General features: G+C 46.1%; 1 protein-coding gene across 2 annotated transcripts in view; it reads left to right on the forward strand.

Moving 5' to 3' along the window:
* Nucleotides 1-27,770, forward strand: part of snap25a (synaptosome associated protein 25a) — a 186,438-nt gene that overhangs the window by 128,713 nt on the left and 29,955 nt on the right. For both annotated transcript variants that reach the window (XM_038806670.1, XM_038806662.1), the window contains exon 4: nt 15,790-15,838. In XM_038806670.1, the coding sequence (XP_038662598.1) occupies nt 15,790-15,838 (49 nt within the window). The remainder of the gene's footprint in view (nt 1-15,789; nt 15,839-27,770) is intronic.

Consider the following 27,770-nt stretch of genomic DNA (forward strand, 5'->3'; position numbering starts at 1 on the left):
GAAGCAGGTGGGGACCTCGGAGTGGAGTAGGGATAGGTTAAAGATGTCTGTGAAAACCTCTGCCAGCTGGTCCGCGCAGGCTCTGAGTGCACGACCAGGGATCCCGTCCGGGCCCATCGCCTTCCGTGGGTTCACTTTCAGGAAGGCCGATCTGACTTCGGAAACTGTGATGGTGGGTATGGGTGAATTATGGGTTGCTGGGGCACTCGATAGCGGATTGTTGGTATTAACCCTACCAAACCTTTTGGATACGAAAGGGTGATTGGGCATGGCTAATCCACCTAACCTGCACATCTTTGGACTGTGGGAGGAAACCGGAGCACCCGGAGGACCCCACGCTGACACAGGGAGAACGTGCAAACTCCACACAGACAGTCACCTGAGGCCGGAATTGAACCTGGGACCCTGAAACTGTGAGGCAGCAGTGCGAACCACTGTGCCAATGTGCCGCCCATAATATTATCTGACCAAATTTCACTCTGACAAATTGGGAAACACTAACTCTGGTCTAGGGCTGAATTATATACACCAATCTTCCAAAATCGGGTCCCCCTGTTTCACTTTGGACTCATGGATTCTTCCTGGTACGGGGCAATAAAGCAAGGCCCTCTTTTTCATAGAATCCCTAGAGTGCAGAAGGAGGCCATTCTGCACCAACCCTTCGAATGAGCACTCTGCCCATTTACAAGTACCTATCCCTGTAATTCCAAAACCTAACCTGGACATTAAGGGGCAATTTAGCATGGTCAATCCACCTACCTGCACATATTTGGACTGTGGGAGGAAACTGAGCACCCAGAGGTAACCCATGCGAACACATGGAGAACGTGCAAACTCCACACAGTCTGATTGTAGTAAGTATCAGAAAATTAGTTCAATCGGAGTGTATGCCTGTAGAGAAACTTTCCTTCAAGCTCTTTAAATAAAGGGAACGGGGGAAGCAATAGATAAATTAATACTTTTTTCAGGGCTGTAACACTCATAATTTAAGCAGCATTCATCAGTTATGTAGTTGGTGCTTATATCCTTTTAAACATTTCCTGTTTCCTGCTGGTCCCCATAGGCCTGAACTTTCAAAAACTACAGACGGGCAGCACGGTAGCATGGTGGTTAGCATAAATGCTTCACAGCTCCAGGGTCCCAGGTTCGATTCCCGGCTGGGTCACTGTCTGTGTGGAGTCTGCACGTCCTCCCCGTGTGTGCGTGGGTTTCCTCCGGGTGCTCCGGTTTCCTCCCACAGTCCAAAGATGTGCGGGTTAGGTGGATTGGCCATGCTAAAATTGCCCGTAGTGTCCTAAAAAGTAAGGGGGGGTTGTTGGGTTACGGGTATAGGGTGGATACGTGGGTTTGAGTAGAGTGATCATTGCTCGGCACAACATCGAGGGCCAAAGGGCCTGTTCTGTGCTGTACTGTTCTATCTATTCTATCTACAATCCCAGCACATACAATAATTTATATTTACATAGGAGGAAAGCAAGGTGGAGGGAGGGGATTCCAGAGCTTGAGGCCCAGGCAACTGAAGGTGCAACTTCCAGTGGTGGAGTGATTATGATTGGGTCCATGCAGGAGAGGAGCTCAGGTATCTAAAGAGGGTTGAGGGGCTGGAGGAGATTATAGAGATAGAGAGGGGTGAAGCCATAGGGGTTTGGGGGGCGGGGGGTGGGGGGGGTGGGATTTATGAGCACTAAGTATACTGAGAGAGGACTCACTGGTGCCCTCCTACTGCTATGCATGGACCAATGCCACTTGGGGCACATGCTAGGTGCCTGCATTGTCCTTCAGGCCAGATAGCTCGCATGACTTGAGCTCTTCTAATACATATATTAAGGAAAAGTTCTCATTGGTCCAACTCCATCATTCAGGAGGCTGGTGAGCCTGTTCTTACTCAGTGTGCCAACGTACAACGTAACAGGGCAGCACGGTAGCATTGTGGATAGCACAATTGCTTCACAGCTCCAGGGTCCCAGGTTCGATTCCGGCTTGGGTCACTGTCTGTGCGGAGTCTGCACATCCTCCCCGTGTGCGCGTGGGTTTCCTCCAGGTGCTCCGGTTTCCTCCCACAATCCAAAGATGTGCAGGTTAGGTGGATTGGCCATGATAAATTGCCCTTAGTGTCCAAAATTGCCCTTAGTGTTGGGTGGGGTTACTGAGTTATGGGGATAGGGTGGAGGTGTTGACCTTGGGTAGGGGGTAGGGTGCTCTTTCCAAGAGCCGGTGCAGACTCCATGGGCCGAATGGCCTCCTTCTGCACTGTAAATTCTATGTTCTAAATTCTATGTTCTATGTAACGCTGGAACCTTCCTGAGCCTGAAGAAGCAGGAATTCCCAGTTCAGTCAGGTTCTTCCCCTTTATATGGCCCTCACTGGCAGTGCCCACCAGAGCCCAGCATATCCAGATTCTGGCCTAGTTTCCTGCCTGGAGCAACAGCACTTCCAAGTACTGAAGACCCTGGAATTCCTACTCCATAGCTGGCAACCCATTTCCCCTTGATGTTAGGATCACACAGATAATCTCAATATTGAATTTTCCAATAAGAACGATCATGAAAATAAACAGGAATACTGTGATAATTGTATAAATGCATTGAATTACTGCACAAGTCAAGAGTAAGAAGCAAATTAAAATTAAACGCAAAACCTGCTGTTGGGAACAAAATTCTTTATAGATTTTCTTTGAAGGTATTTGGTTTTTGGATTGCACAGGATTTGTTATCTTTTCCAAACGCAAAAGAGATAGGCAATGACTATTTGTTCACCAGAATGTTTCTTCAAGGAAACTGATTAAGAGTGACACAATTGCTTGAAGGGTGTGAACCACCTCCACAGATTCTCAGGAGCCTCATCTGTTTGCATGCGAGCAGACCAGCTGTCACTCTGAAAATCAATATTCCTGTCACTTATTGACGATTTCACACCACACTAGCATTTTAATCGGCTCTGACAATGATGTGAATGGGAGTGGAAGGGGGGGGGGGGGAGGGGGGGGGGGGGGGGGGGGGGAGGGGGGGGGGGGAGGGGGAGGGGAGGAGAGTCACAATCTCTGTGCAAAAGTGATCAAAGTCACAAGTTGGGAGGTGGATCGTTGAGGGCGTGGGTTTGTCTACAGGAAGTTAACATCAGACAATGAGCTTGACAATGAGTGCCAAATAAATTTGCAATGGGCAAATGGAAGGCTAGAGGGGATCACAGGAGTCGCCTGCATTCCCTGGGTGGGCTCGGACTTGCCAAGGGATATATCGAAAAGGATTTGGTGGTGTTAGTTGACATATTGCTCACTATGTTTAAACAGCTTGAGGTGGCAATAAAGATAACAAATAGAATACTGGATTATATTTCTAAACCAGCTGGGTTCAAATCAAAGAGCTATGAGGAACAAATTGTCAAACTATTGTTTCGGTTTCTGTATCCTGGTAAATATTTTCTGTACCTTGTAAAAGGCACTGTCTGTATTGTCTCCTTTTGAAGAGATGTCACCCTTATTATTTAAAACATTGAATGGGATGCAGGAAGGACACCTAGAGCAATTGTTAGAGCTCTGCCAGACAGAATTGCAAGAGGCGGCAGGTTCTGAGTTCTGAGGGTAGCAGGTCTCGGGAACGGAGGGAGGGAGTGCACAGGTTCTTGGATAAGCAATGGAGGTTCTGCTGGAGGAGGGATGTCCTGTCCTTGTGGTGAGAAAGAAGTCCACCTCACCCTCTTGTCCCTGTCCCCTGCTGCAGCTGGTGCTCTTCTGCCTGATCTCATGTCCCTGCATTCTTCATCCTAACCAAGGCAGACCCCTTGCGAGATGCTCATGACCAAGAACTCGGGGACTTCCGGTTGCGGCTATGACCAGCTAAGTCGCACATTTGGCAGCTCCTGCGACAAAGGTGTTTAAGGGCCGATTGGAGGGCCCCGACGGTACTGTAAAGACAAATCCCGGTGGGGGAAGGCTCCCTGAGGAGAGTGAGACCAACTTTATGGTCGGTACTCGGAGAGGGGCGACAAAAAAGGCGGCAGCAGCTCCCCAAAAAAAGCGGGGGAAGAGGACCAAAATGGCGGCCGGTGGCGCACTAGAAGATTGGAGAAAATGGGCGGAGGAGCAGCAGGCCGCTCTCCTCCGGTGTTTTACGGAGCTGAAAGTGGAACTCTTAGAGTCCATGAACGCGACGACCACAAGGCTGATGGGGGCCCAGGCGACCCAAGAGGCGTCGATAAGAGAGCTGCAGCAGGAGATGGCGGTGAGGGAGGAGGAAGCCACGGTCCTCGTGGGAAAGGTGGAGGTGCACGAGGCACTCCACCTGAAATGGCAGAGCCGCTTTGAGGAGCTGGACACGCGAATGAGGCGGAAGAACTTGAGGATCCTGGGCCTAGCAGAAGGCCTGGAGGGGCCTGATCTCCCGAAATATGTAGCGGAGATGTTGAGCTCCCTGATGGGAGAGGGGGCCGGTCCATCGCCCCTGGAGCTGGAAGAAGCATATCGGGTCATGGCTAGGCGGCCTAGGGCAAACGAGCCCCCGAGGGCGGTGCTGGTGCGGTTCCAGCGTTTCTGCGATCGGGAGAAAGTGCTGAGGTGGGCCAAGAGGGAGAAAAGCAGCAAATGGGAGAATTCGACGGTGCGGATATATCAGGACTGGAGTGCGGAGGTGGCAAAGCGGCGGGCCCGGTTTAACCGAACGAAGGCGGTGCTGCACGCAAAAAGGATCAAGTTTGGAATGCTGCAGCCAGCGCGCTTGTGGGTCACCTACAAGGACCAGCACCATTACTTTGAGACCCCAGAGGAGGCATGGACTTTTGTTCGGGAGGAAAAGCTGGACCTGAACTAGAACTTGGGAACGCCGGCGGTCGAGGCCGCCCGAGTACCCTTGACTGATCAAGTGGCCCATGTCTTTCTTAGGCCAGGTCGGAACTTGGTTAAAGTTGATGGATCGTTTGGTTTCTTTGGAACTTGTGTTATGGGGGTTTTTTTTGTTCCTTTTTGTGTGTCTCTTCCCGTTGCCAACTTCCCTTAATTATTGTTGTTGTAGGGGGGGCTTTTTTACTGTTTTTTGATCTGTTCTTTAAGGGTTATGGTTACTGTTGGTTAAGTACGTTATTATTGGGTAGTTATTTAGTTATTTAGTTATGCAGGCATAGTTATGTATTTATGTATTTATTTGCGATTTGTTATTTATATTGTTATATTGTTAAGTTGGGGAGGCGGGACGGGGGGGGAGCAAGTGGGTTATGCGTGTTTTCGTTTTCTCTTTTTTCTTCCTCTCGTTTTAAGGGGGCTTTGTTATCGGTGTGGATGGGGACGGGGGTGGAATTGAAGATGGTGGGGTAGGGTGTGGCCGGGCGAAAGCGCGGGCTCTCCCCTGTTTCCCGCGCGCGGGACGGAGGAAGGGGGAGGAGAGAAGAGTGGGGTGTGGCCAGCAATGGCGGCTTTTCCCGCGCTGAAGCGGAGTCAGAGAGGGATGGCAAGGGGGGGGGGGGGGGGGGGGGGGGGGGGAGGCCCCTCCCCCCCCACATCGGGAGGAGTCGGAGTGTGGCAGGGGCAGCCGGGTCAGCGAAAACCAGCTGACTCTCGGGAGTACGATGGTGGATACACTGCGGCTAGGAGGGGTCCTAGCCAGGGGGGGAAGGGGGGTTAGGGGGGGATACCGGGTTGCTGCTGGAAAGGCTGAGGACGGGAAGGGAAGAACGGGAGGAGAGAGGGGGGGGGGGGGCCATCGCCATGGGGAACGGGTCAGAAGGGGAGGGTCGACCCGGGGCGAACAGGGGACAGAACATGGCCCCTGACAGACAGGGGAAAGGGACGGGTCGCTCCGCGACCCGGTTGATTACTTGGAATGTGAGGGGGCTGAACGGACCGGTCAAGAGATCAAGGGTTTTTTCACACCTAAAGGGACTGCAGGCGGATGTGGCAATGTTGCAGGAGACTCACTTGAGAGTAGTAGACCAGGTGCGCCTGAGAAGGGGGTGGGTGGGACAGGTGTTCCACTCAGGCTTGGACGCAAAGAACCGGGGGGTGGCGATTTTGGTGGGAAAGAGGGTGTCGTTCGTGGCGGCGCAGGTGGTAGCAGATAAGGAGGGTAGGTACGTGATGGTGAAGGGTAGGCTGCAGGGAGAGAATGTGGTGCTGGTAAATGTATATGCCCCGAATTGGGATGACGCGGGTTTTATGAGGCGCCTGTTGGGCCTCATTCCGGGTCTGGAGGCAGGAGGCCTGATCATGGGGGGGGACTTCAACACAGTGCTCGACCCTGGGCTGGACAGATCGAGTTCCAGGACGAATAGGAGGCCGGCAGCGGCGGAGGTGCTAAGGGGGTTCATGGAGCAGATGGGGGGGGTAGACCCTTGGAGATTTGGCAGGCCAAGGGCGAGGGAGTATTCTTTTTTCTCCCACGTCCACAGGGTGTACTCCAGAATAGACTTTTTTGTACTGAGCAGGGGGCTGATTTCGAGAGTGCAGGACACGGAGTACTCGGCCATTGCGATTTCGGACCATGCACCACACTGGGTAGAGGTAGAACTGGGGGAAGCACGGGACCAGCGCCCGCTGTGGCGCCTGGATGTGGGGCTGCTGGCGGACGATGAGGTGTGCGGAAGGGTCCGGAAGGGCATTGAGAGATATCTGGGCACGAACGACACGGGTGAGGTGAAGGTGGGGGTAGTATGGGAGGCCCTGAAAGCAGTGATCAGAGGAGAGCTGATCTCCATAAGGGCACACAGAGAAAGGAAGGAGAGGCAGGAGAGGGAGAGACTGGTGGGGGAACTTATAGAAGTGGACAGGAGATATGCGGAGACACCAGAGGAGGGGCTGTTGAGGGAGCGGCGCAGTTTACAGGCCCAGTTTGACCTACTGACCACTAGGAAGGCGGAGACGCAATGGAGAAGGGCACAGGGTGCGGTCTATGAGTACGGGGAAAAGGCGAGCAGGATGCTAGCACACCAGCTGCGCAAGCGAGATGCAGCCAGAGAGATTGGGGGAGTGAGAGAGAAGGGAGGGAACGTAGTGCAGAAGGGGCAAGAGGTGAATGGGGTCTTCAGGGATTTCTACAGGGAATTGTACCGGTCTGAGCCGCCCAGGAGGAGGGGGGGAATGGAGAACTTCCTCGATAGATTGAGGTTCCCAAAGGTCCAGGAGGAACGGGTGGAGGGGCTGGGGGCGCCGATAGAGCTGCCGGAACTAGTTAAAGGGATAGGCCAGATGCAGGCGGGGAAGGCGCCGGGGCCGGATGGGTTCCCGGTGGAATTTTATAAGAAGTATGTGGACTTGGTGGGTCCAGTGCTGGTGCGAGCCTTCAATGAGGCGCGAGAGGGGGGGGCTCTGCCCCCGACAATGTCACAGGCCCTGATCTCCTTGATCCTGAAGCGGGACAAAGACCCTGTACAGTGCGGGTCCTATAGGCCTATCTCCCTCTTGAATGTAGATGCCAAACTGTTGGCAAAGGTCCTGGCAACCAGAATAGAGGATTGTGTGCCAGGGGTAATCCATGAGGACCAGACGGGTTTCGTAAAGGGACGACAACTTAATACAAATGTCCGGAGGCTGTTGAATGTAATTATGATGCCAGCAGTGGAGGGGGAGGCTGAGATAGTGGTAGCACTGGATGCGGAGAAGGCATTCGATAGGGTGGAGTGGGAATACCTGTGGGAGACGCTGGAACGGTTTGGGTTTGGGGAGGGATTTATCAAGTGGGTGAAGCTGCTGTATTCGGCCCCGATGGCGAGTGTGGTTACAAACGGGAGGAGGTCGGAGTATTTTGGGCTCCATCGAGGTACCAGGCAGGGATGCCCCCTATCCCCCTTACTATTTGCATTAGCGATCGAACCGTTGGCGATGGCACTGAGGGGTTCAGGGGGTTGGAGAGGACTGACAAGGGGAGGGGAGGAGCATCGGGTATCACTCTATGCGGATGATTTGTTGTTGTATGTGGCGGATCCGGAAGGGGGAATGCCGGAGGTAATGGAAATACTAGCGGAGTTTGGGGACTTTTCGGGATATAAATTAAATGTGGGTAAAAGTGAGGTCTTTGTGATACACCCGGGAGATCAGGGGGAGGGAATTGGGCGGCTCCCCTTTAGGAGAGCAGTAAAGAGCTTCAGGTACTTGGGGGTGCAGGTGGCAAGGAACTGGGGGACCCTCCACAAGCTGAACTTTTCAAGGCTGGTGGAGCAGATGGAGGAGGAGTTCAAGAGGTGGGACATGGTACCGCTGTCGCTAGCAGGGAGGGTGCAGTCAGTCAAAATGACGGTCCTCCCGAGGTTCTTGTTTCTGTTCCAGTGCTTGCCCATCTTCCTCCCCAGGGCCTTCTTCAAGAAGGTAACTAGCAGCATTATGGGCTATGTGTGGGCGCATGGCACCCCTAGAGTGAGAAGGATTTTCTTGGAACGGAGTAGGGACAGTGGAGGATTGGCGCTACCCAATCTTTCCGGATACTACTGGGCGGCGAACGCATCGATGGTGCGCAAGTGGGTGATGGAGGGGGAGGGGGCAGCTTGGAAACGTATGGAGAGGGCGTCCTGCGGCAATACAAGCCTGGGGGCGCTAGTAACGGCACCATGGCCGCTCCCCCCCACAAGGTATACCACGAGTCCGGTAGTGGCGGCCACCCTTAAAATCTGGGGGCAGTGGAGGCGACACAGGGGGGAAGTGGGGGGTCTGATGGCGGCGCCACTGAGAGGGAACCACAGATTTGTCCCGGGGAACACTGGCGGGGGATTCCAGAGCTGGAACAGGGCGGGCATCAGGCAACTGAGGGACATGTTCATAGAGGGGAGGTTTGCGAGCCTGGGAGAGCTGGTGGAGAAATTTGAGCTCCCCCCGGGGAACACGTTTAGATACCTGCAGGTGAAGGCATTTGCCAGACGACAGGTGGAAGGATTCCCCTTGCTTCCCGATGGAGGGGCGAGTGATAGGGTGCTGTCAGGGGCCTGGGTCGGAGAAGGGAAGGTCTCGGACATCTACAAAATAATGCAGGAGGTGGAGGAGGTACCGATAGAGGAGCTGAAAGACAAGTGGGAAGCGGAGCTGGGAGAGCAGATAGAAGATGGGACATGGGCGGATGCCCTAGAGAGGGTCAATTCGTCGTCGTCGTGCGCAAGGTTGGGCCTCATCCAATTTAAGGTGCTGCACAGAGCCCATATGACGGGGACTAGGATGAGTCGGTTCTTCGGGGGGGAGGACAGGTGTGTTAGGTGTTCGGGAAGCCCTGCGAACCATGTACATATGTTTTGGATGTGTCCGGCACTGGAAGAGTTCTGGGAGGGAGTGGCGGGGACGGTATCGAGAGTGGTGGGAACCAGGGTCAAACCAGGGTGGGGGCTAGCGATTTTTGGGGTTGGGGTGGAGCCAGGAGTACAGGAGGCAAGGGAGGCCGGAATATTGGCCTTTGCGTCCTTGGTAGCTCGGAGAAGGATCTTGATTCAGTGGAGGGACACAAGGCCACCAAGCGTTAACACCTGGTTAAACGACATGGCAAGCTTCATCCAACTGGAAAGAATCAAATTCGCCCTGAGAGGGTCGGTACAGGGGTTCTTCCGGCGGTGGCAGCCCTTCCTTGACTTTTTGGATCAGAGATAGGAACCGGAGGCCGAAACAGCAGCAACCCGGGGAGAAAGGGGGGGGGGGGGGGAGGGGAGGGGGGGGGGCGATAGCAACGAAGGGAGCACGTTAGCGGGGGGTCGCGGGCAAGGACTGCCCGAGGCCATCGGCAGAAAGGGAAAAACGGTTTGGTTGCTAGACTGATAGCGCGGAGGGGGGGGGAGGGAGGGTGGGGGGGTGCGCGCGGGGGAGGGCGTGGGGAGGTTTTTCCAGGGGGGATTTGTGGTGTTATAATTTAAAATGTAATAGGGGTAAATGTTTGTATCGAAAAATTTCAATAAAAATTATTTAAAAAAAAAAAAAAAAAATGACCAAGAACTCCCTTTTTCCTAGTTACTGCTATAAAATGTTCAATAAAGTGGAGTATAGCAGTCCTTACACTTTCTTTACTTGATGACTTCAGAGAATTTTAAAATGATAGAATGCTGGTGACGTCTTGACAAAGACTTCCAGGAAGTTTCCTGATGTGTTTCAAAATCCTCTTCAAACTTGCAGTGGCCACTTAGAGATGTTGTACCTTTCAGTAGCAGTCAAAATGCTCAGCAACAACTTGCTTACTTGCAGTCAGCTGGATGCTGTTAGGAGAGGGTATTACGTCAACTGTTAGCCACCAAAATATTGTGCATCTCCTTAATGAGTACTCGGAGGCAGTTTAAGAGGCAGCCATTCCAAACTTGAGCTTCAACTCAAGGCTGTTTTGTATTGAACCCGGGCTGAGCTGCCTCAGGTCAAGACTCATCTTGGGCATCATGGAGGCTTACAGAGCCTAAGGTAACCATGGAAAATTGCCCCATAAGATTTTAGAACACTGAACACATGTTCATCTTAATGCGACATTTGATTCTCTGCTGTTGATTTCAATCTATTCAGGAGCATTTTTATTTTCATTTTTGCCAGCAACCAGTGTCAAAGCCTTCGGTGCTCTCAAATCTTATTTTTATTAAATGTTTACATAGAACATAGAACATTACAGCGCAGTACGGGCCCTTCGGCCCTCGATGTTTGAAACCATATAGTTCACCAGTGGTCCCAAAAAAGAGGCAAATTAATGACATTTAGGGTTTGAAAATACTAATTGCCATTAAGAAAAAAGTGTTCAAAATCACGAAGGGATTCAATAGACTCAGGAAGGAGAAACTGTTTTCATTTGCAGAAAGGCTGATAATCAGAGGACACAAATTTTAAGTAATTGTCAAAAGACCCAGAAGTGAAACAAGGAGAATTGTTTTCACACAGCCAGTTATTAAGGTCTGAAATGCAGTGGGCGGGATTTCCTGCGCCTTTTGCCGCTTGTTTCTAAGGGTTGGAGCCGGCCCGCCATTGACCGATGGCGGGATCTTCCAGTCCCATCATTATCAACCCCTCCCCCCACCCACCCGACCCCCGTCACTGGGAAACCCGCAGCGGGGTGCGGCATCAGCGAGACTGGAAGCACCTGTCGACGTGAGCAGTTGTAAAATTCCAAACACTGCCTGAATTGGCAGGTTCAATATGCTTTCAAAGGAGAATTTGGATAAATACTTAACGGGGGAAAGATTCCAGAGCTATGGAGATAGCGTAAGAGAAATGGGACTAATTGAATTGTTCTTTCAAGGAGTCAGTACAGGTCAGGATGAGCTGAAAAGGCTCCATTTGTTTGGTAACATTGTTTGATGCTGAGTTGCTTCATGAGGTGTTAACAGCTAATATACATACATTTTAAATTGTACTGTATGAGATGGGAGTTTATGAATTATTTTCTGTAGCATTCCTCTCCATTACAGCACATTTTAAACACTACAGCAGAAATCAAATTTCATAAATACATGAGAAAGTCCAATTTTGCCAGCTTTTGTTGCAGGCACACTTGTAAATTCCCAGGGGTAATGCTAGGGGAGAGACACTTGTGTCCTTACAGACAGTCGCAAGGGATTAATTGGCATTTTAAATCATCTGATGTGGAAGTAAAGATAAAATAATAATGTTTTCATGATAGAGCACAAAAGATGATCGCACAAACACTTTAAGGGAATTTGAGGGAACATTCTGTCAGGAATTGGCCACTGGAAACTATTAGAACATAGAATATACAGTGCAGAAGGAGGCCATTCGGCCCATCGAGTCTGCACCGACCCACTTAAGCCCTTACTTCCATCCTATCCCCATAACCCAATAATCTCTCATAACCTTTTTGGTCACTTAGGTCAATTTATCGTGGCTAATCCACCTAACCTGCACGTCCTTGGACTGTGGGAGGAAACCGGAGCACCCGGAGGAAACCCTCGCAGACACGGGGGGAACGTGCAGACTCCGCACAGACAGTGACTCAGCGGAGAATCGAACCTGGGACCCTGGCACAGTGACACCATAGTGCTAACCACTTGTGCTACCTTGCTGCCCAAATCAGGAAGTATTTCGGCAAAGGAAAGTGGAAATCTGATAAAAAACATAGCCAATGAAAGAAGTCATTGGTGGGAGTGGATTATATGCCCTCCGAGAGTAGCTACACTGTCGGACAGAGTACAAATCAAGAAATAATGGGGGCTTGTAAGAAAGTACTGCAATAATCACAGAAGATTTTAATTTGCATACAGATTGAACAAAGCAGATTGTCAATTAGTTTGGAGGTTGAGTTAATAGTGTATTCCAGACAGTTTCTCAGGAACCAAACAGGGAACAGATTATTTTCTTGCAATGTGCAATGAGACAGGATTAATTAACAATCTCATTGTAAAAATGCACTTGGTAAGAGTGATCATAACATGGTAAAATCTCACATTTTGTTTGAAGATGAGAAATTTGGGCCTGAAACTAATGTATTAAACTTAAATGAAGGTAATTAAAAGGGCGTGAAGACAGAGTTGACTAAAGTGGAATGGCAGAAAAGACGAAATGGTAAGATAGTAGAGAAGCAGTGGCAGACATTTAAGGAGATAGTTCAAAAATCTCAACAAAGATATATTGCATTGAGAAAGAAAGACACAACAGAAAGATGCACCGTCCGAGGCTAACTAAGGAAGTTAAAGAAATTGAAAGTCAAGATGTGCAATGCTGCAATGGTTAGTGGTAGCACAGAAGATTGGGAAAATTTCAGAAGCTAGTAAAGGAATAAAAAAGAAAAAGAGGGAGAAATTGGAGTACTAGAGAAAAGCAGCAATAAATGTAAAAACAGACAAATCCCACAAGAATATGAAAAGGAAGAGATTAGCTAAAATAAGGATTGATCCCTTGGAAGGTGAGACTGGGGAATTAATCAAGGGAAACAAGTAAATGACTGAGACTTTGAGCAGATATTTTGTATCTGTCTTAACAGTAGCAGGCCAAGAAAGCATCCCACAAATAGGTGCAATCAAGAGACAAACGTGAATTAGGAACTTAGGGGCTGGTTTAGCTCACAAGGCTAAATCGCTGGCTTATAAAGCAGACCAAGCAGGCCAGCAGCATGGTTCGATTCCCGTACCAGCCTCCCCGGACAGGCGCCGGAATGTGGCGACTAGGGGCTTTTCACAGTAACTTCATTGAAGGATACTCGTGACAATAAGCGATTTTCATTTCATTTCATTTCATTTTCATAAAACAATCATGATCACTGGAGAAAAAGAAAGAGGAAACTAATGGAACTAAAGGCTGACAGGTCCCTTGGGCTTAATAGCCTGTATCCTGGGATCCTAGGCTTCTGAGATAGTGGACGTGATGGTTGTAATCTTCCAAAATTATCTGGATTGTGGAAAGATCCTCGCTGATTGGAAAACCACCAAGAAAGGATAGAGACCGAAATCAGGAAATTCTGGGCCAGTTAGTCTAATATCTTCTGCTTGGAAAATGCTCTAATCCATTATTAAGGAAGTAAAAGTAAGGTATTTTAGAAAAACATAATATAGTCAGGCAAAGTCAACAGGATTTTCTGAAAGGGAAATCATGTTTGACAAATTTACTAGAGAAGATGAAGTGGAAGCAGTAGATGTAGTGTATTTGGATTTCCAAAAGACCTTTGATAAGGTGCCATGTAAAACTTTACTGCACAAGAGCTCATGGCGTTGGGGGGGTGACATATTAGCATGGATAGAGGATTGGCTAACTAACAGGAAACAAACAGTTGAGATTGGCAAACAGTAGGGAGGTGGTTTCATAGTGGCATTGTCATTGGACTAGTGATCTGGAGACCAAGAGTACTCTGGGGTCCCAGGTTCAAATCCCACCACTGCAAATGGTGAAATTTGAATTCAATAAAATCTGGAATTAAAAGTGTAATGATGACCATGAAACCATTGTTGATTGTCATAAAACTCCATCTGGTTCACTAATGTCCTTTTAGGGAAGGAAATTTGCCATCCTTACCTCATCTGGCCTATAAGTGACCACAGACCCACAGCAACATGGTTGACTCTTAACTGCCTCTCAAGGGCAATAAGGGATGGGCTATAAATGTTCGCACAGCCTGCGATGCCCACGTCCCATGAACCAATAAAATAAAAACTAGTGGAGAGACACAGCGATCAGTTCTGGGGCCTCAGCTATTTACCACCTATAATAATGATTTGGAAGAAGGGACAGACTGCATTGTAGCCAACTTTGCAGGTGACACAGAAATATGTCAGGAAGCAAGTTGTGAGGAGGATACAAAGATTCCGCACAGAGATGTAGGTAGACTAAGTAAATGGACAGAAAAATGGCAGATGAAGTATAATGTGGGAAAAGGTGAGGTTGTCCACTTTGATCGGAAGAATAGAAAAGCAGAATATTATTTAAGTGTAGAGCAACTGTGGAATGCTGCAGTAGCGAGGGATCTGAGTGTCCTTGTACATGAATCACAAAAGGTTAGCATGCAAGTACAGTAAGGCATATCGGATGTTTTTTATTTCAAGGGGGGTGGAATATGAATGTAGAGAAGTCATGCTGCAACTGTACAGGGAATTGATGAGACCGCATTCAGAGTACTGTGTACATTTTTGACCTCAGTTAGGAAGGTTATACTTCCATTAGAAGCAGTTCAGAGAAGGTTCACTTGGCTGATTCTTAGGCTGAAGGTGTTGTCTTATAGGGAAAGGTTGAACAGATTGGCCTATGCTTATTGGAGTTTAGAAGAATCAGAGATGGTCTTATTGAAACTTGGAAGATTCTGAGTGGGCTTAAACACTGTAGATGCTGGGAAAATGTTTCCTCTCCTGAAGCAATCTAGAACTAGGGAGCACAGTTTAAAAATAAAGGGTCACCCATTTAAAACAAATGATTGAAGTGTTGTCAGTCTTTGGAGTTCTCTTCCACAGAGAACACTGGAGGCTGGATCACTGAATATTTTTGAGACTGAGCTAGACAGATTTTTGACTGACAGGGGAGTCAAGCCTTATGGGGGTTTGTCAGGAAGGAATGTGGAGTTAAGATCACATTCAAACCAGCCATGATCTTATCAAATGGTGGCACAGGCTCAATGAACAAAAAGGCCTATGCTTGATCCTATTTCTTATGATCATTACTGGTGCCTCACGCTCCAGCTTCATTCTGCCAGTGCCAGGGCCAATATATTGTGCATTTCCCTACGGTTTTCTGTACTCTGGCTCCAAAGTAAACAAATAAATCAGGTGCTGTGTAAAATTAGACAAATAATTAAATGGCTGCCTTGAAATGCTCTTTTTTTAAAAAGTTGGTGACTGTGTCTGTAGTGGGGGGGGGGGGGGGGGGAGGCTTGTGGCACATTTGCAGAATGAAGGTTTTGGGACAAGAAGGAACCCTGTTACCATCTTCCATGTACCATCTTATAGCAATATGACACCAGTGTGTAACTAACAAGAATATTTGTGATTATAAAGATACATTGGTGCTGCACGGTGTGAGTTACAAATGGTTGGTTTTCCTTGGTATATCTTTCAGAATCAATGCCATCTTATAAGATTACTTATTTGTTTTGTGGATTTTATGATGTATTTTATCAGTCACTGTCATGGCTAAGTCAACTGTTCCATTTTGTCATTCGTCATTCTACATCAAGTTTGCTGAGACAACTATAAATTTATAATTGAGCGATGCATCACAAATTCCTTTCAGAATCTACAAGATGACTCAAAACTACTTAAATAGCAATACAATAACAATAATGTCATTGATTTTGGCATTTAAACCAAACTCTCTGTTTTTTAACCTTGATTTCCTCTTGATCGTTTGGCATTCAGAAACATCTTTGTTGACTGACTGATTTTTCTCTTTCTGCTCTTTCCTCCACCTTGTCCCAATGATTTGGAGAATAGAGTAAGGATGCTGGCATCAGAACTTTGGTCATGTTGGATGAACAAGGAGGTAAGTTTGAAGTGTTTCGATTTGTGATGTTAGATCCTGCAATGGGTGCTTTGAAATGTTATGTTTTGATTCTCTGTAAAACATTGTTTTCAAATGATAGAGATATAAGCAGAAGGGGTTACGAGCGGACTGCTGATTCAGAATTGTTTTGCGCAATCACATGGAATCAAAGTTATTCCTGTGAATTCTAACCTGTGGAATAAAGGGCTGGATTTTAACTCGGCTTGGGTAAAAGGGTTTTGAGTAAGTTAAAATCCGGCCCAAAGTGTCCGTGGATTTTACAATTGAGTATTTTGTACAGTACAAATTATTATGCTTTATTGCTGATTTATTGACACTGAGGGACGACTTCAAATCGTCCAAAATAACTTTGGCAGATAACCTACAGGAAAAACACAATATGAACATCTGAGAAATTTCAACCACAATCCCGCCAAATGTGTCCGAAAGGTGGTGAGTGTCAATTTTTAAGGAGATCTCTAATCATAGAATCATAGAATCACACTGTGCAGAATGAGGTCATGCAGTTCATCGGGTCAGCACCTGGGCCCAATTCTCTGCCCTATCCCTGTAACTTCCTATCTAACCTTTGGACACTGGGAAACCCTTACAGACATGGGGAGAACGTGAAAACTCCACACAGACAGCCACCTAAGGCCGGAATCGAACCCGGATCCCTAGTGCTGTGCTAGTGAGGTAGCAGTGCTAACCACCCTAATGATGGGAACATTAAAAATCGACTTCTGTGGAGGGAGACACTTCAAATCAGTCAGTCCCAGGTCATTTTCCGGAAATGCCAAACTACTGAGCCCCAGACCAAAGGAAAGATAGTGAGGCTTGAGAGAAGGTACCCTCACATTTGCTAGTATGAGGAAACACAAATATATCAGGAAAAGACTTGAACAGAGTTTTGATTAACACATTGCAGACCATAGGAGTGTTTCACATTATAGAAAGATGGGGCAGGATAGATAGAAGCATGAGATAAAAACAGAAAATGCTGGAAAATCTCAGCAGGTCCAACAGCATCTGTGGAGAGAGAAACAGTTAACGTTTCAGGTCAATTTTGAACTCAATTCATGAACCTTTTGCACAACAGATGGCAGACATGCTGAGCATTTCCAGCATATTCTGTTCTTAATTCAGATTTCCGGAATCTGCCATAATTTATTTTTGTAAATAGAAGCAAACTGCTTCCATCAACAGACAGATCCAGAAGGAGGGGGCATTAACAGAAGAATAAAGAATGGATGGTAACTTTACCTAAAAAAAGGGCATTAAAAAAGCTATATACTTACCTGATCCCTTTGTGCCATTCTATTTAATTTAATTTAAAGTTTTAGAGTACCCAATTCATTTTTTCCAATTAAGGGGCAATTTAGCATGGCCAATCCATCTACCCTGCAGATCTTTTGAGTTGTGAGGGTGAAACCCACGCAAACACGGGGAGAATTTGCAAAGGGCCGGATCAAACCTGGGACCTCGGCGCCGTGAGGCAGCAATGCTAACCACTGCGCCACCGTGCTGCTCCATGCCATTTTAGACTTTAATCTGATTGTTAACATTCATGGTTAGAGGGGATGTCAATCACCTAAAAGCTGGTGCAGGCACCTCATGAATTTAAACTGTCCAATGAGATCTCGATTGCATTTTAAATGGGGAAATCAAAGTGCCTTTCCTGCTTACAGCTATTGGTAGCGATACCCATCTCAACTCTCCCTGCTGTCTTTACTGAATTCACTATTCACATGTCCTGACTAAATTGTTCTTTTCATATAACCTCCTTATATAAATGCTTGCCTGGATGAGTGCAGCTCCGTCAACACTCAACTCCTATCCAGGACAAAGCAGCCCGCTTGATCGATACCCTATCCACACCACTTCCTCCACCACAAACGAACAGTTGCTGCAGTGCATACCAAATATAAGATGCACAACAGCAACTCAGCAAGGCTCCTTCGACAGCACATTCCAAACCTACAACCTCTACTGCCTAGAAGGATAAGGACAGCAGATGCATGGTAACAGCACCACCCGAACATTCCCCTGAGCCACACCATCATGGTTTGGAACAATACTGTCGTCCCTTCCCTATTGAGGGATCAAGCTCCCTTCCCGACAGCACTGTGGATGTGCCCACACTAGATGGACTACAATCGTTTGAGAAGTGACTCGACACTCACCTCCTCAAGGGGCAATTAGAAATGGGCAACAAATGCTGGCCCAGTCAGTGACACCCACATATCATAAAAGAATATCAAAACAAAACTTTCTTAGCCGTGTTCATAGGCACCTACTCAACCTTCCATTCTACCATGGGTGCCTCAATTCTAAATGTCTTGATCACGGAAGAAGTCATCTGCAAATGCTTGCTTCTATCTCGCAACAGACGTCCCTAACCCTCTTTCAACCTTCTTTGTACACCCCTGAGCTATCGTTACCAAGAGACCACCTCTCTCATCAATATTTATTGCACCCCTCGCAAAACAGCAAGGGACTGTGCAACTGAAAAGGTGGAAACGTCCGTTTAAAATTTCAGGTGCAGCAGGAACCAAAGTGTTATTACTGGTGTCTCAGAGCATATTTGTCCGAAATGAATCTTATTTTTCCCTCTGAGACCTGCGCTGGGTATTCTGTATCCTGTATCCTAGAATGCTTTTTTAAATCTGCCATGTTAAAAAGAGGAAATCTTCAAAGACCTCAATTTCTTTTCTGAAGGCTTGGGTTTCAAGTGACTTTCGTTCAAGCAGGAGACAGTCGAATTGGATAATACTAGATGTGTGAAACTCCTACTATGTCACAAACCCACTATCTCGCAGTTATAGTTGTAACAAGTTACAGCGATGGTAACAGCTACTAAACTATCAATTCAACATTGTTTTTTCACTTTTGAGCTCCTCCAATAACATGTGTATTTACTTTTTATTGAACAAGATAAATAAGAAATTTTAAATAGGGAAGAAATACCATACCCCAGGTTGCTTTATGATTGGTGGTTACAGCACTGGGTTTCAAACTTAATTACGTGGGGGATCCACTGCAAATATTAACAGAATCTGAAGAACCTCTCAAAACATTACACAGATTTTTCAAGATTTTCTATTCTAATTAATGAAAGACGTGGTAGGAATTCTAACCTGGAGGAGCATGTGAGTTTAGGGTGCAGTTAAATCTGGATGGTTTCTCACTGCTGCAGGGCATCGTCGATTGCACACAATCCAAGCAGCCCCACATCACTCAGGAGTATTTGTCAACCCCAAGAGCCTCCACTCCATCGATGTAGGCAGGTCAGAGGCTAGGAATCGTGTGACAAGTAACTCACCTCCTGTCTCCCCAAAACCTGTCCACCATCTACAAAGCACAAGTCAGGAGTGTAAGGAAATAATCTTCACTTGCCTGGATGAGTGCAACTCCACCAACACTGAAGAAGCTCGACACCACTCAGGAAGAAGCAGCCTGCTATTGGCACAAACATTCAATCCCTCCATCACCAATGCACAGTAGCAGCAGTGTGTATCATCTGCAAAGTGCACTGCGTAAACTCACTGAGGCTCCTTCGGCAACACCTTCCAAATCCATGACCACTAGAAGGACAAGGGCAGCGGATACCTGGAAACACCACCGCCTGGAGGTTCCCCCCCAGGCCACTCACCATCCCGACTTGGAAGTACATCACCATTCTTTCACTGTCACTGGACCAAAATCCTGTGATCCCCTCCCTAACAGCACTGTGGGTGTACCTGAGGGACTGCTGTGGTTCAAGGTGGTAGCTCACCGCCACCTCTCAAGGGGGAATTATGAATGGGCAATAAATGCGAGGTAGCCAGTGACACCCACATTCCATATGTGATTTTGTTTTAATGAAGTTGGTAGGCAACCACATAAAGATCGTTATGCAGATGTGTACAAGATTTCTGGGAAGCGGCCTTGATGATTTCAACCTGGAAAAATCCAAGATCCTTGATGCCTTGGGGCCTGCATGCATAGCTGTGAGCATTCGGATCATAGAACCATAGAATTTACAGTGCAGAAGGAGGCCATTCGGCCCATCGAGTCTGCACCAGCTCTTGGAAAGAGCACCCCACTTAAGCCCATACATCCTCCCTATCCCCGGTACCCAGTAATCCCACCCAACCGTTTTGGACAGTAAGGGCAATTTATCATGGCCAGTTCATCTAACCTGCACATATTTGGATGGTGGGAGGAAACCGGAGCACCTGGAGGAAACCCACGCAGGCACGGGGAGAACATGCAGATTCCGCACAGACAGTCACCCGAGCCGGGAATCGGGACCCTGGTGAAGCAACTGTGCTAACCTCTGTGCTACCATCATACACACTTGGCCCATAACACCCATCTGAAACCCAACCAAGCATCCCAACAGCAGATGTCTGATTGAACAAGTCATTTGCATGTTGAAGATGTACTTCATGTGCCTTGTTGCCACATTCTGGAGGCACCCTTGGAAGGCCTGTCAGTACAATTCCTGCTGCGACTCCACGAACATGCTTCTCCTTGACAGTCCCAGGGGTAGGGTAGCTATGTCCAACTGAGTAGAGTTTGACCTCCAAAGCAGACTCCTCATAGCTGTTCCTGCCTTTGGCTCATGCTGACTTGTGAATTGTAAGTTACCAGGTGAAAATCCACGAGTGGCTGTAATGGTGTGTGCACCCATAGCAATGAAACCATGTGTCAAATGTGCATATGAAGCTGCAACACCTCGCCATCAGCAATGTAAATAGGACTCTAAACCCAATGGTGTCATTGACACCCAGTGAGCAAGCCTTGTGGCAGTAAGGCAAAATGTGCCAGATTAATTATCATGCAGTATGCAAACTAGGAATAATTTAAGACAGTAACTCCAATCTACAGCTGTTAAACATTTTCATGGAGTTGTTCCTGACATGAGATGAATTCAAAGGAGATACTTAATCACAAAACATGCATCAAGTGTTTTTTAGGAATGCTGAAAGCAGAGCTGATTTTTCTTTTTAACAAGTCAATTTGATATGACATTGAGCCATACTTTTCTTGTAAATACATGTTTTCCATTGTAATTTACATTTCAGTAAAGAAAAGAGAGAGAGAGAGAGAGAGATGAACAGAAAATAAATCAATTCGAATTTTACTGAACACCTTTTTGTCCTCAGGACATCCCAAAGTGACTCACAGTTAATTAAACTCTTTGATGCCGACTTTCAGATTAGACATTAAACTGAGGACCCCCATCTGCCTGCGAGACTACTGTGGGTGTAAAACATCCCATGACACTCTTGTAAAGAGCAGGGACATTATCCCTGATGACTTGGTTATTATTTATCCCATGGCGTGGCAGCACAGTGGTTAGCACTGTTCGATTCCCGGCTTGGGTCACTGTTTGTGTGGAGTCTGCACGTCCTCCACTTGTCTGCGTGGGTTTCCTCCGGTAGTACGGTTTCCTCCCACAGTCCAAAGATGTGCGGGTTCGGAGGATTGGCCATGCTAAATTGGTGTGTAGTGTCCAAAAAGTTAGGTGGGGTTGCTGGGTTACAGGGATAGGGTGGAGGTGTGGGCTTAGATAGGGTGCTCTTTCAGAGACAAGTGTAGACACGATGGGCCGAATGGCCTCCTTCCGCACTGTAAATTCTATGAAATCTGCATTAGAAAAACAGGTTGCCCGGTCATTATCACATTGCTGTCTGTGGGAGCGTGCTGTGTGAAAATGGGCTGCTGTATTTCCTGCACTACACTTCAAAAAAGAACTTCATTGGCTGTAAAGTGCTTTGCAACATCCAGTGGTCATGAAAAGTGTGGCATAAATGTGGGCTGTTTTTGTGTAACAGGTTTTAAACAAGGGAAATGGCGTGTTTGAAAGAAAAGGCAAAGGGGAAGAAATGTGATTGGGTGGAAAGGAGGAGAGATTATAGAATATCTTAGAATCCCTACAGTGCAGATGGAGGCCATTTGGCCCATCAATCTACACCGACCTTCCGAAAGAGCACCCTTCACAGGCCCACTCCTCTGCCCTATCCCCGTAGCCCCACCTAACCTTCGAACACCAAGAGGCAATTTTATCATGGTCAATCCATCTAACCTGCATATCTTTGGACTGTGGGAGTAAACTGGAGCGTTCACCTGGAGGAAACCCACGTAGACACGGGGAGAAAGTACAAACTCCACATAGTCACCCAAGGCCTGAATCGAGCCTGGATCCCTGAGGCTGTGAGGCAGCAGTACTAACCATTGTGCCGCCCCAGCACCAAAGGGGGTTAGTAATGCAACAAGTCAGAGACAAGTGCAGAACAAGGTGGTCATTCCTGGAAGACAAACAGCAAACTTCCTGCTCATGATGATTTAATCAGAAAGTTTTATGCACCATTATTTCTAAGGTTAGTGTTGTAGCAGCAATAATAATATCTGGAATGTTAAATACCACTCATGGAATAGAGTAACAGAGCATCACATGAAGTTCTATATCCGAGTCTCAAAGACAATCACATTTTTGTCAGTTAAGGGAGTAAAAGTTGCGCAGCGTGAGCCTGAAATGTTCTTTATAATTACAGCAAAAATTAATAAGGCAGTAATTAGCCATAGTCCACAAAGGACCATAGACAGCTCTCATTTTAAGAGTCTCCATTGGAGAGAGACAATTGATTATACGTAGTTTCATGGGACACCACACTGCAAACGTGGGATAGAAATTACTGACTGCACATGTTGAGGTGCAGTTGTCATTACTGTAGTTTGATGATAAAATTAAACATGTTGAATAACCTTTAGATTGTGTTTTGAATCTTGTAGGTGTACAATGCATTTTTATTTACTGGGACTCATTTTACAGCTTACACATTTGGTTTGAAACATAGCATAATGCTCTTTGGAAAAGTTTTGTAAAGTTCTGATTATTATTATTGTAAGATTAATCTTGCTCCCATCCAACCACCATTTAAACCTCTGCTCTGTCCTTTCCTTCTTTGAAAGCAAGAGATGCTTATGGGTTTATAGTGCTCGGGATCAGTAGATTTAATCTCCTTATTCTGCACATAGCTCTCACAGACTGTAACGACATTTAAGTACATGTATCAGGTGATTGCCTGCACAGTTAAGACTCATTAAGCTAAAGACTCAAGACACTCACTGGCTGGTCAATCAATGTAGCCAATGTGTTCTTTATCATTATACTTTCTTGTGCTTTGAGGAACTGCAGATGGTTAAAGTTGTTAGTCATAGAGAGGTTCTTTTGAAAATCTTTTAAACACTCCTAAGTTTGATTAATTTGCATTTTGGGTTCCTCAGTTAGAATGGACTCATTGAGAGGTATCAGATGCAGAGCTGACTGCAGATCAATTTGGCTATTTGGATCTCTGTTTTATTTTCACTTTTCATGCGAATAGTATTGTGAGGGACTTTTTTTGACAACTGAAAAGAAAACTATTAATTTGAAAGACTACCAGTGGGATCTTCCAGTCCCGTTGAAGGAGAACCCCCCCCCCCCCTCACCTCCCCAATCCCGGTTCCCTGGCTGCGGGACAGGCAAGCCAGCGAAATGACGGAAATATCTCTGGGACCGGAAGATCCCATCAGCAGCCAATTGCGCCACCTCCACAAAACATGCCACGGAAGGGGCTGGAAAATCTTGCCCTGTGTCTTTAATTTGGTCATAACTTGCAAATTGTGGCACTTCTCTGTAAAGTTTTATCACCTTATATCATAGGTTTCTGTTATGTATCTGGGAATACATTCTTGATGGTTCTGCATCACATGATGTGTGGTGACATCAGATTTGGACAGATCGCCATCTTGATTATATGAACAACACTCTAAAGGAATCCTTCATTATTTTTTACAAGAATCCAGAGTGAAGGCACCTCTATTTATTTTCTCTTTGTGGCAATAAAGAAATATAACAGGAAAGAAAACTGGCGATGAGGATTGAGGCAGCAAAATCACTGGAAAGAAGATCTTTGATTAATTACGGGATGGCATTGGGAGCAACGGAAGATTTTCTGAATTGGACCCGCACATATACAGACGTCGTGCAAAGTACTGCCACCGCTGCAGAAAGTTTAAACAAATTTTCCAGTGCAATTGTGAGTAAGAAGACCAACCGTCAGGAAAGGCTTGCTTGCATTGAAGTGAGTGGGGTCTGGGCTGCAGGGACCGTGCATGTGGCTAAGCTACACTGCCTGCGTAGAATAGAGAACTTGAATTCTGATACCCATTACTCGGGAGGAAAGTCAAAACACTCAGGCAAAAATTGTGGAAAGGTTTCCTACTTGCTTGTTCAGGATATTGTTTGACCCACGCTTACCAACACAATTGGAAGGGTAAACCCTCAGAGCCAGATCCAAATATTGCAGGAAGAACATGGACATGTTTTATGAGGGTAATGATACATGGAATTTATATGAAGAAAGATTTCAATTGTTTTTAATAGCTAATCAGATAACTGAGGGCCAAAGGTCGCAACATTTCTCAGCTCAGTTGGCCGTAAAACATTTATGCTGTTACAGAAACTTGTTCACCCAGCAAAAGCAAGAGGCAAGTCCTTCAGTGAATTTATGAAAATCTTAGAGGGACATTTTTCTCCTAAACCGTTATTGATTGCAGAAAGGTTTTGGTTCCACCGCCATAGTCAGGAAGAAGGTGAAAGTATTTTACAGTTTATAGTGTCTTTAATAATATTAGCTAGAAATTGTGAATTTGGGACAACACTTGATGAGACTCTTCGAGACAGGCTGGTTTGTGGGTTACGGAGTGAAGCAATTCAGAAGAAGCTGCTTATTGTAAGTGATTTAACTCTAAAAGCTGCTGTGGAGGTTGCTACATCTATGGAGCTTGCAAAGGGAGAATCTTTGCAGATCAGGGCTGGAGCAAAGATCCACAAAATGGATACCTCAAGGAACAGGGCTGCAAAGGTGCAATTGTGTCCGCATTATACAAAGTTGGACACTCAGCCGGGGAATGCTGGAGTAAATCAAATACATGCAAGAACTGTGGTAAGAAGGGCTACATTGCCAAAGTGTGTTGGGTCTTCTACTCCAAGAAGGTGCAAGAAGAACAATACAATCTAGTTGTGTCCACAAATTAGTGGATGAAGCTCAAGATCACTCAAAAGACAGCAAAACCGAGCTACAGGAAGACCCATAACTAGGTGTTTTGTTAATGTAGGGGGATCAACAATGTTTTTGGGCATATCCAAAATGTGAAGATTATGAAATTATAATGGAGGTGGATACAGGCACAGCAGTATTGCTAAGAGCTGAAACAATTTATCATCAAAAGCTGAAGCATCTGCCGTTAAAACCGTCAAATGTGATCCTAACGAAACATACTGAAGAAGTCGTACCATTAAAAAGATGCATTCTGATGAAAGTAGAAGCAAATGGGCAGGCGGCGAAGTTACCTTTTTACGTTTTCCGTGGAAAATGTCCTGCTCTATTTGGCAGAGCATGGTTGGCTAAGATTATGCTTAACTGGGAAACAATCCATCAATTATTGGATTCAAAGAGCAACTTACAACAACTTCTGAAGAAGTACGAGAAGGTGTTCGAAGATTCAGTAGACTCTATGACTGGAGTTGAGCTGCACCCAGAAATCAAGCCAGACAGCACACCCAAATGTCTCAACGTGAGAACCTTACCATACACCATCAGGCCTAACGTTGAAGAAGAACTAGAAAGATTTACAAGGACAGGAGGAATCAAACCTATTGCTACAAGTGATTCGGTAACACCGATCATTCCTGTATTAAATTGGGATGGCTCAGAAAATTTGTGGAGTTTATAAAACTACTATTAACCCAGTTTTGTGCAGAGATCATTATGCTAATTGAAGACTTGTTTGCTGGAATTTCGGGAGGACTGAAATTCAGTAAAATGGATCTTTTGCAGGCATATCTGCAGATGAATGTGGCTGTCGACTCTCTGCCACTACTCACCATTGTGACACACAAAGGTCAGCTTAGTTACGGAAGATTTCCTTTTGGAATAACATCTGTGCCTGTTCTTTTTCAAAGATCCATGAATCAAATTCTAAGTGGGTGGAATGGAGTGCAATGTTATTTAGATGACATACGCATCACTGTTGAAGTGACCAAGAACGCTTGGAGAATTTGGAAGCTACCCTGAAGCAATTACAGTGCCACAGCCTGAGAGCTAAGAAGGAAAAGAGTGGCCGTTTCAAGTCATCCATAAATTACTTGGACATATCATCGACAAAGATGGTTTACACAAAGAAGTGAAGAAAATGTCAGAAACCTTAGTAGCACTCAAAATGGGACACAATGGAGGTCGCTTTCAGGGTTGATCAATTATTATGGTACATTTGCACCAAATTTAGCAACATGTTTGAAGCACACACATTGCCAATGTCAAACAGGCATGGCACTGGTCAGAGGAATGTGAAAATGCACACAATTAAGTGAAAGAAGCTTTACTGAAGTCAGAGTTAGTCCATTATAATCCAAAAATGAAGTTGCAATTAGCTTGCGATGCCTCATCCTATGGAGTTGGTGCAGTCGTCTTGCACATTATGCCTTCAGGAAAGGAACACTCAATAGCATTTGCTTCATGCCCTCTTACTAGCACAGAAATTAATTACACTCATCCACAAAGATAAGTTTTCAGCATCATTTTCAGTGTAGGGAGGTTCCACCATTACCTTCATGGCCGTCATTGTACCCTCATACTCACTCAAAATGGCCAGTAGTCGTGTTAATGAAGCAAATGACAACTGAGCATATCATTGAGAAACTAAATTAAATATTCACAAGTTTTGGAACATGGGAGCGGATTGTCAGTGATAACGGTGTGCAGTTTTCTTCAAAGGAGTTTGCGAACTTGAAAAGGATCGGTATACACCACATCAATTCAGCTCCATATCATCCAGCAACAAATGGATTAGCTGAACGTTTTGTGCAATCATTAAAGCATTCTATCAAAGCATTGAAGGACCAGGGGACATTATCAAGAAGAGTAAACAAATTTCTAATATTTTATCGGAACACTGCACATACCATCATGGAAAGTTCACCAGCAATATTATTGTTGAAGAGAAAACTATGATCACAGTTTGATTTAACTCCACCTGATATTTCAGAGATTGTCAAAGAACAACAACTCACACAAATTGCCAGGTGGGAGAAAATCTCTAAAAAGCGAGTATTCAACCAGAGAGAGCGAGTGCTAGCTGGGAGTTACACCACCAATTAGAAATGGGCACCAGCTATGATCCTAGCAAAGACAGGTCCAAAACATACACCGATGATGAAAGAGTTTGGCGATGCCATGCTGATCAGTTACTTGCTGCACAAAGTGAGTTTGCAGAAACTTTTCAAGAGGTTCTACCTTTAGAAACTCTAGAGAGCTATACTTTGGAACAGAGACCTGAGATTGTGATGAGTTCAGATTCTGTTTCTGAGCATGTTTCAATGCTTATATTGACAGATACTGAAATGACTACTCGTGAATTACCATCCACAGAAAGGAATGATGACACTTCCGAGGTCCCAAGTAGCTGGGTTCTAGAACGTCGAATTCTACCAAAATGGACCAGATATCCATCACAGAGACTGTCTTATTGAATTGTGTGTGTATATATATATATATATATATCAAGGGGTCGGTTGTGTAAATGTTAATCGTTATCATTGCACTTGTGACGATTGAAAGACTTTCGGAATATTGGATTCTAAGTATTGGGCAATTTAAGGGTGTGTTTGACTGCAACGGTCATGTTTGTTTAAAAATAATTCTGTTTTGCAGGGCTTGCGTGTCTTTAGCAGCCAGAGGGTGAAATTGACACAGAAATATGTTTTTCAGTCTGGGTTAATGGACTGTGGTTTGACCAGAAAAATCCCTGGGGAGGTAATTTGTTTTTTTGACTTGTAGAGATGAAGTCATTGCTGGATGGAGCCAAGGAAGGCAAAGAGACATTTTGTAAAGCTTTAGAG

The sequence above is a fragment of the Scyliorhinus canicula genome, chromosome 1 (genome assembly GCF_902713615.1).
Source record: "Scyliorhinus canicula chromosome 1, sScyCan1.1, whole genome shotgun sequence".
Lineage (NCBI taxonomy): Eukaryota > Metazoa > Chordata > Chondrichthyes > Carcharhiniformes > Scyliorhinidae > Scyliorhinus > Scyliorhinus canicula.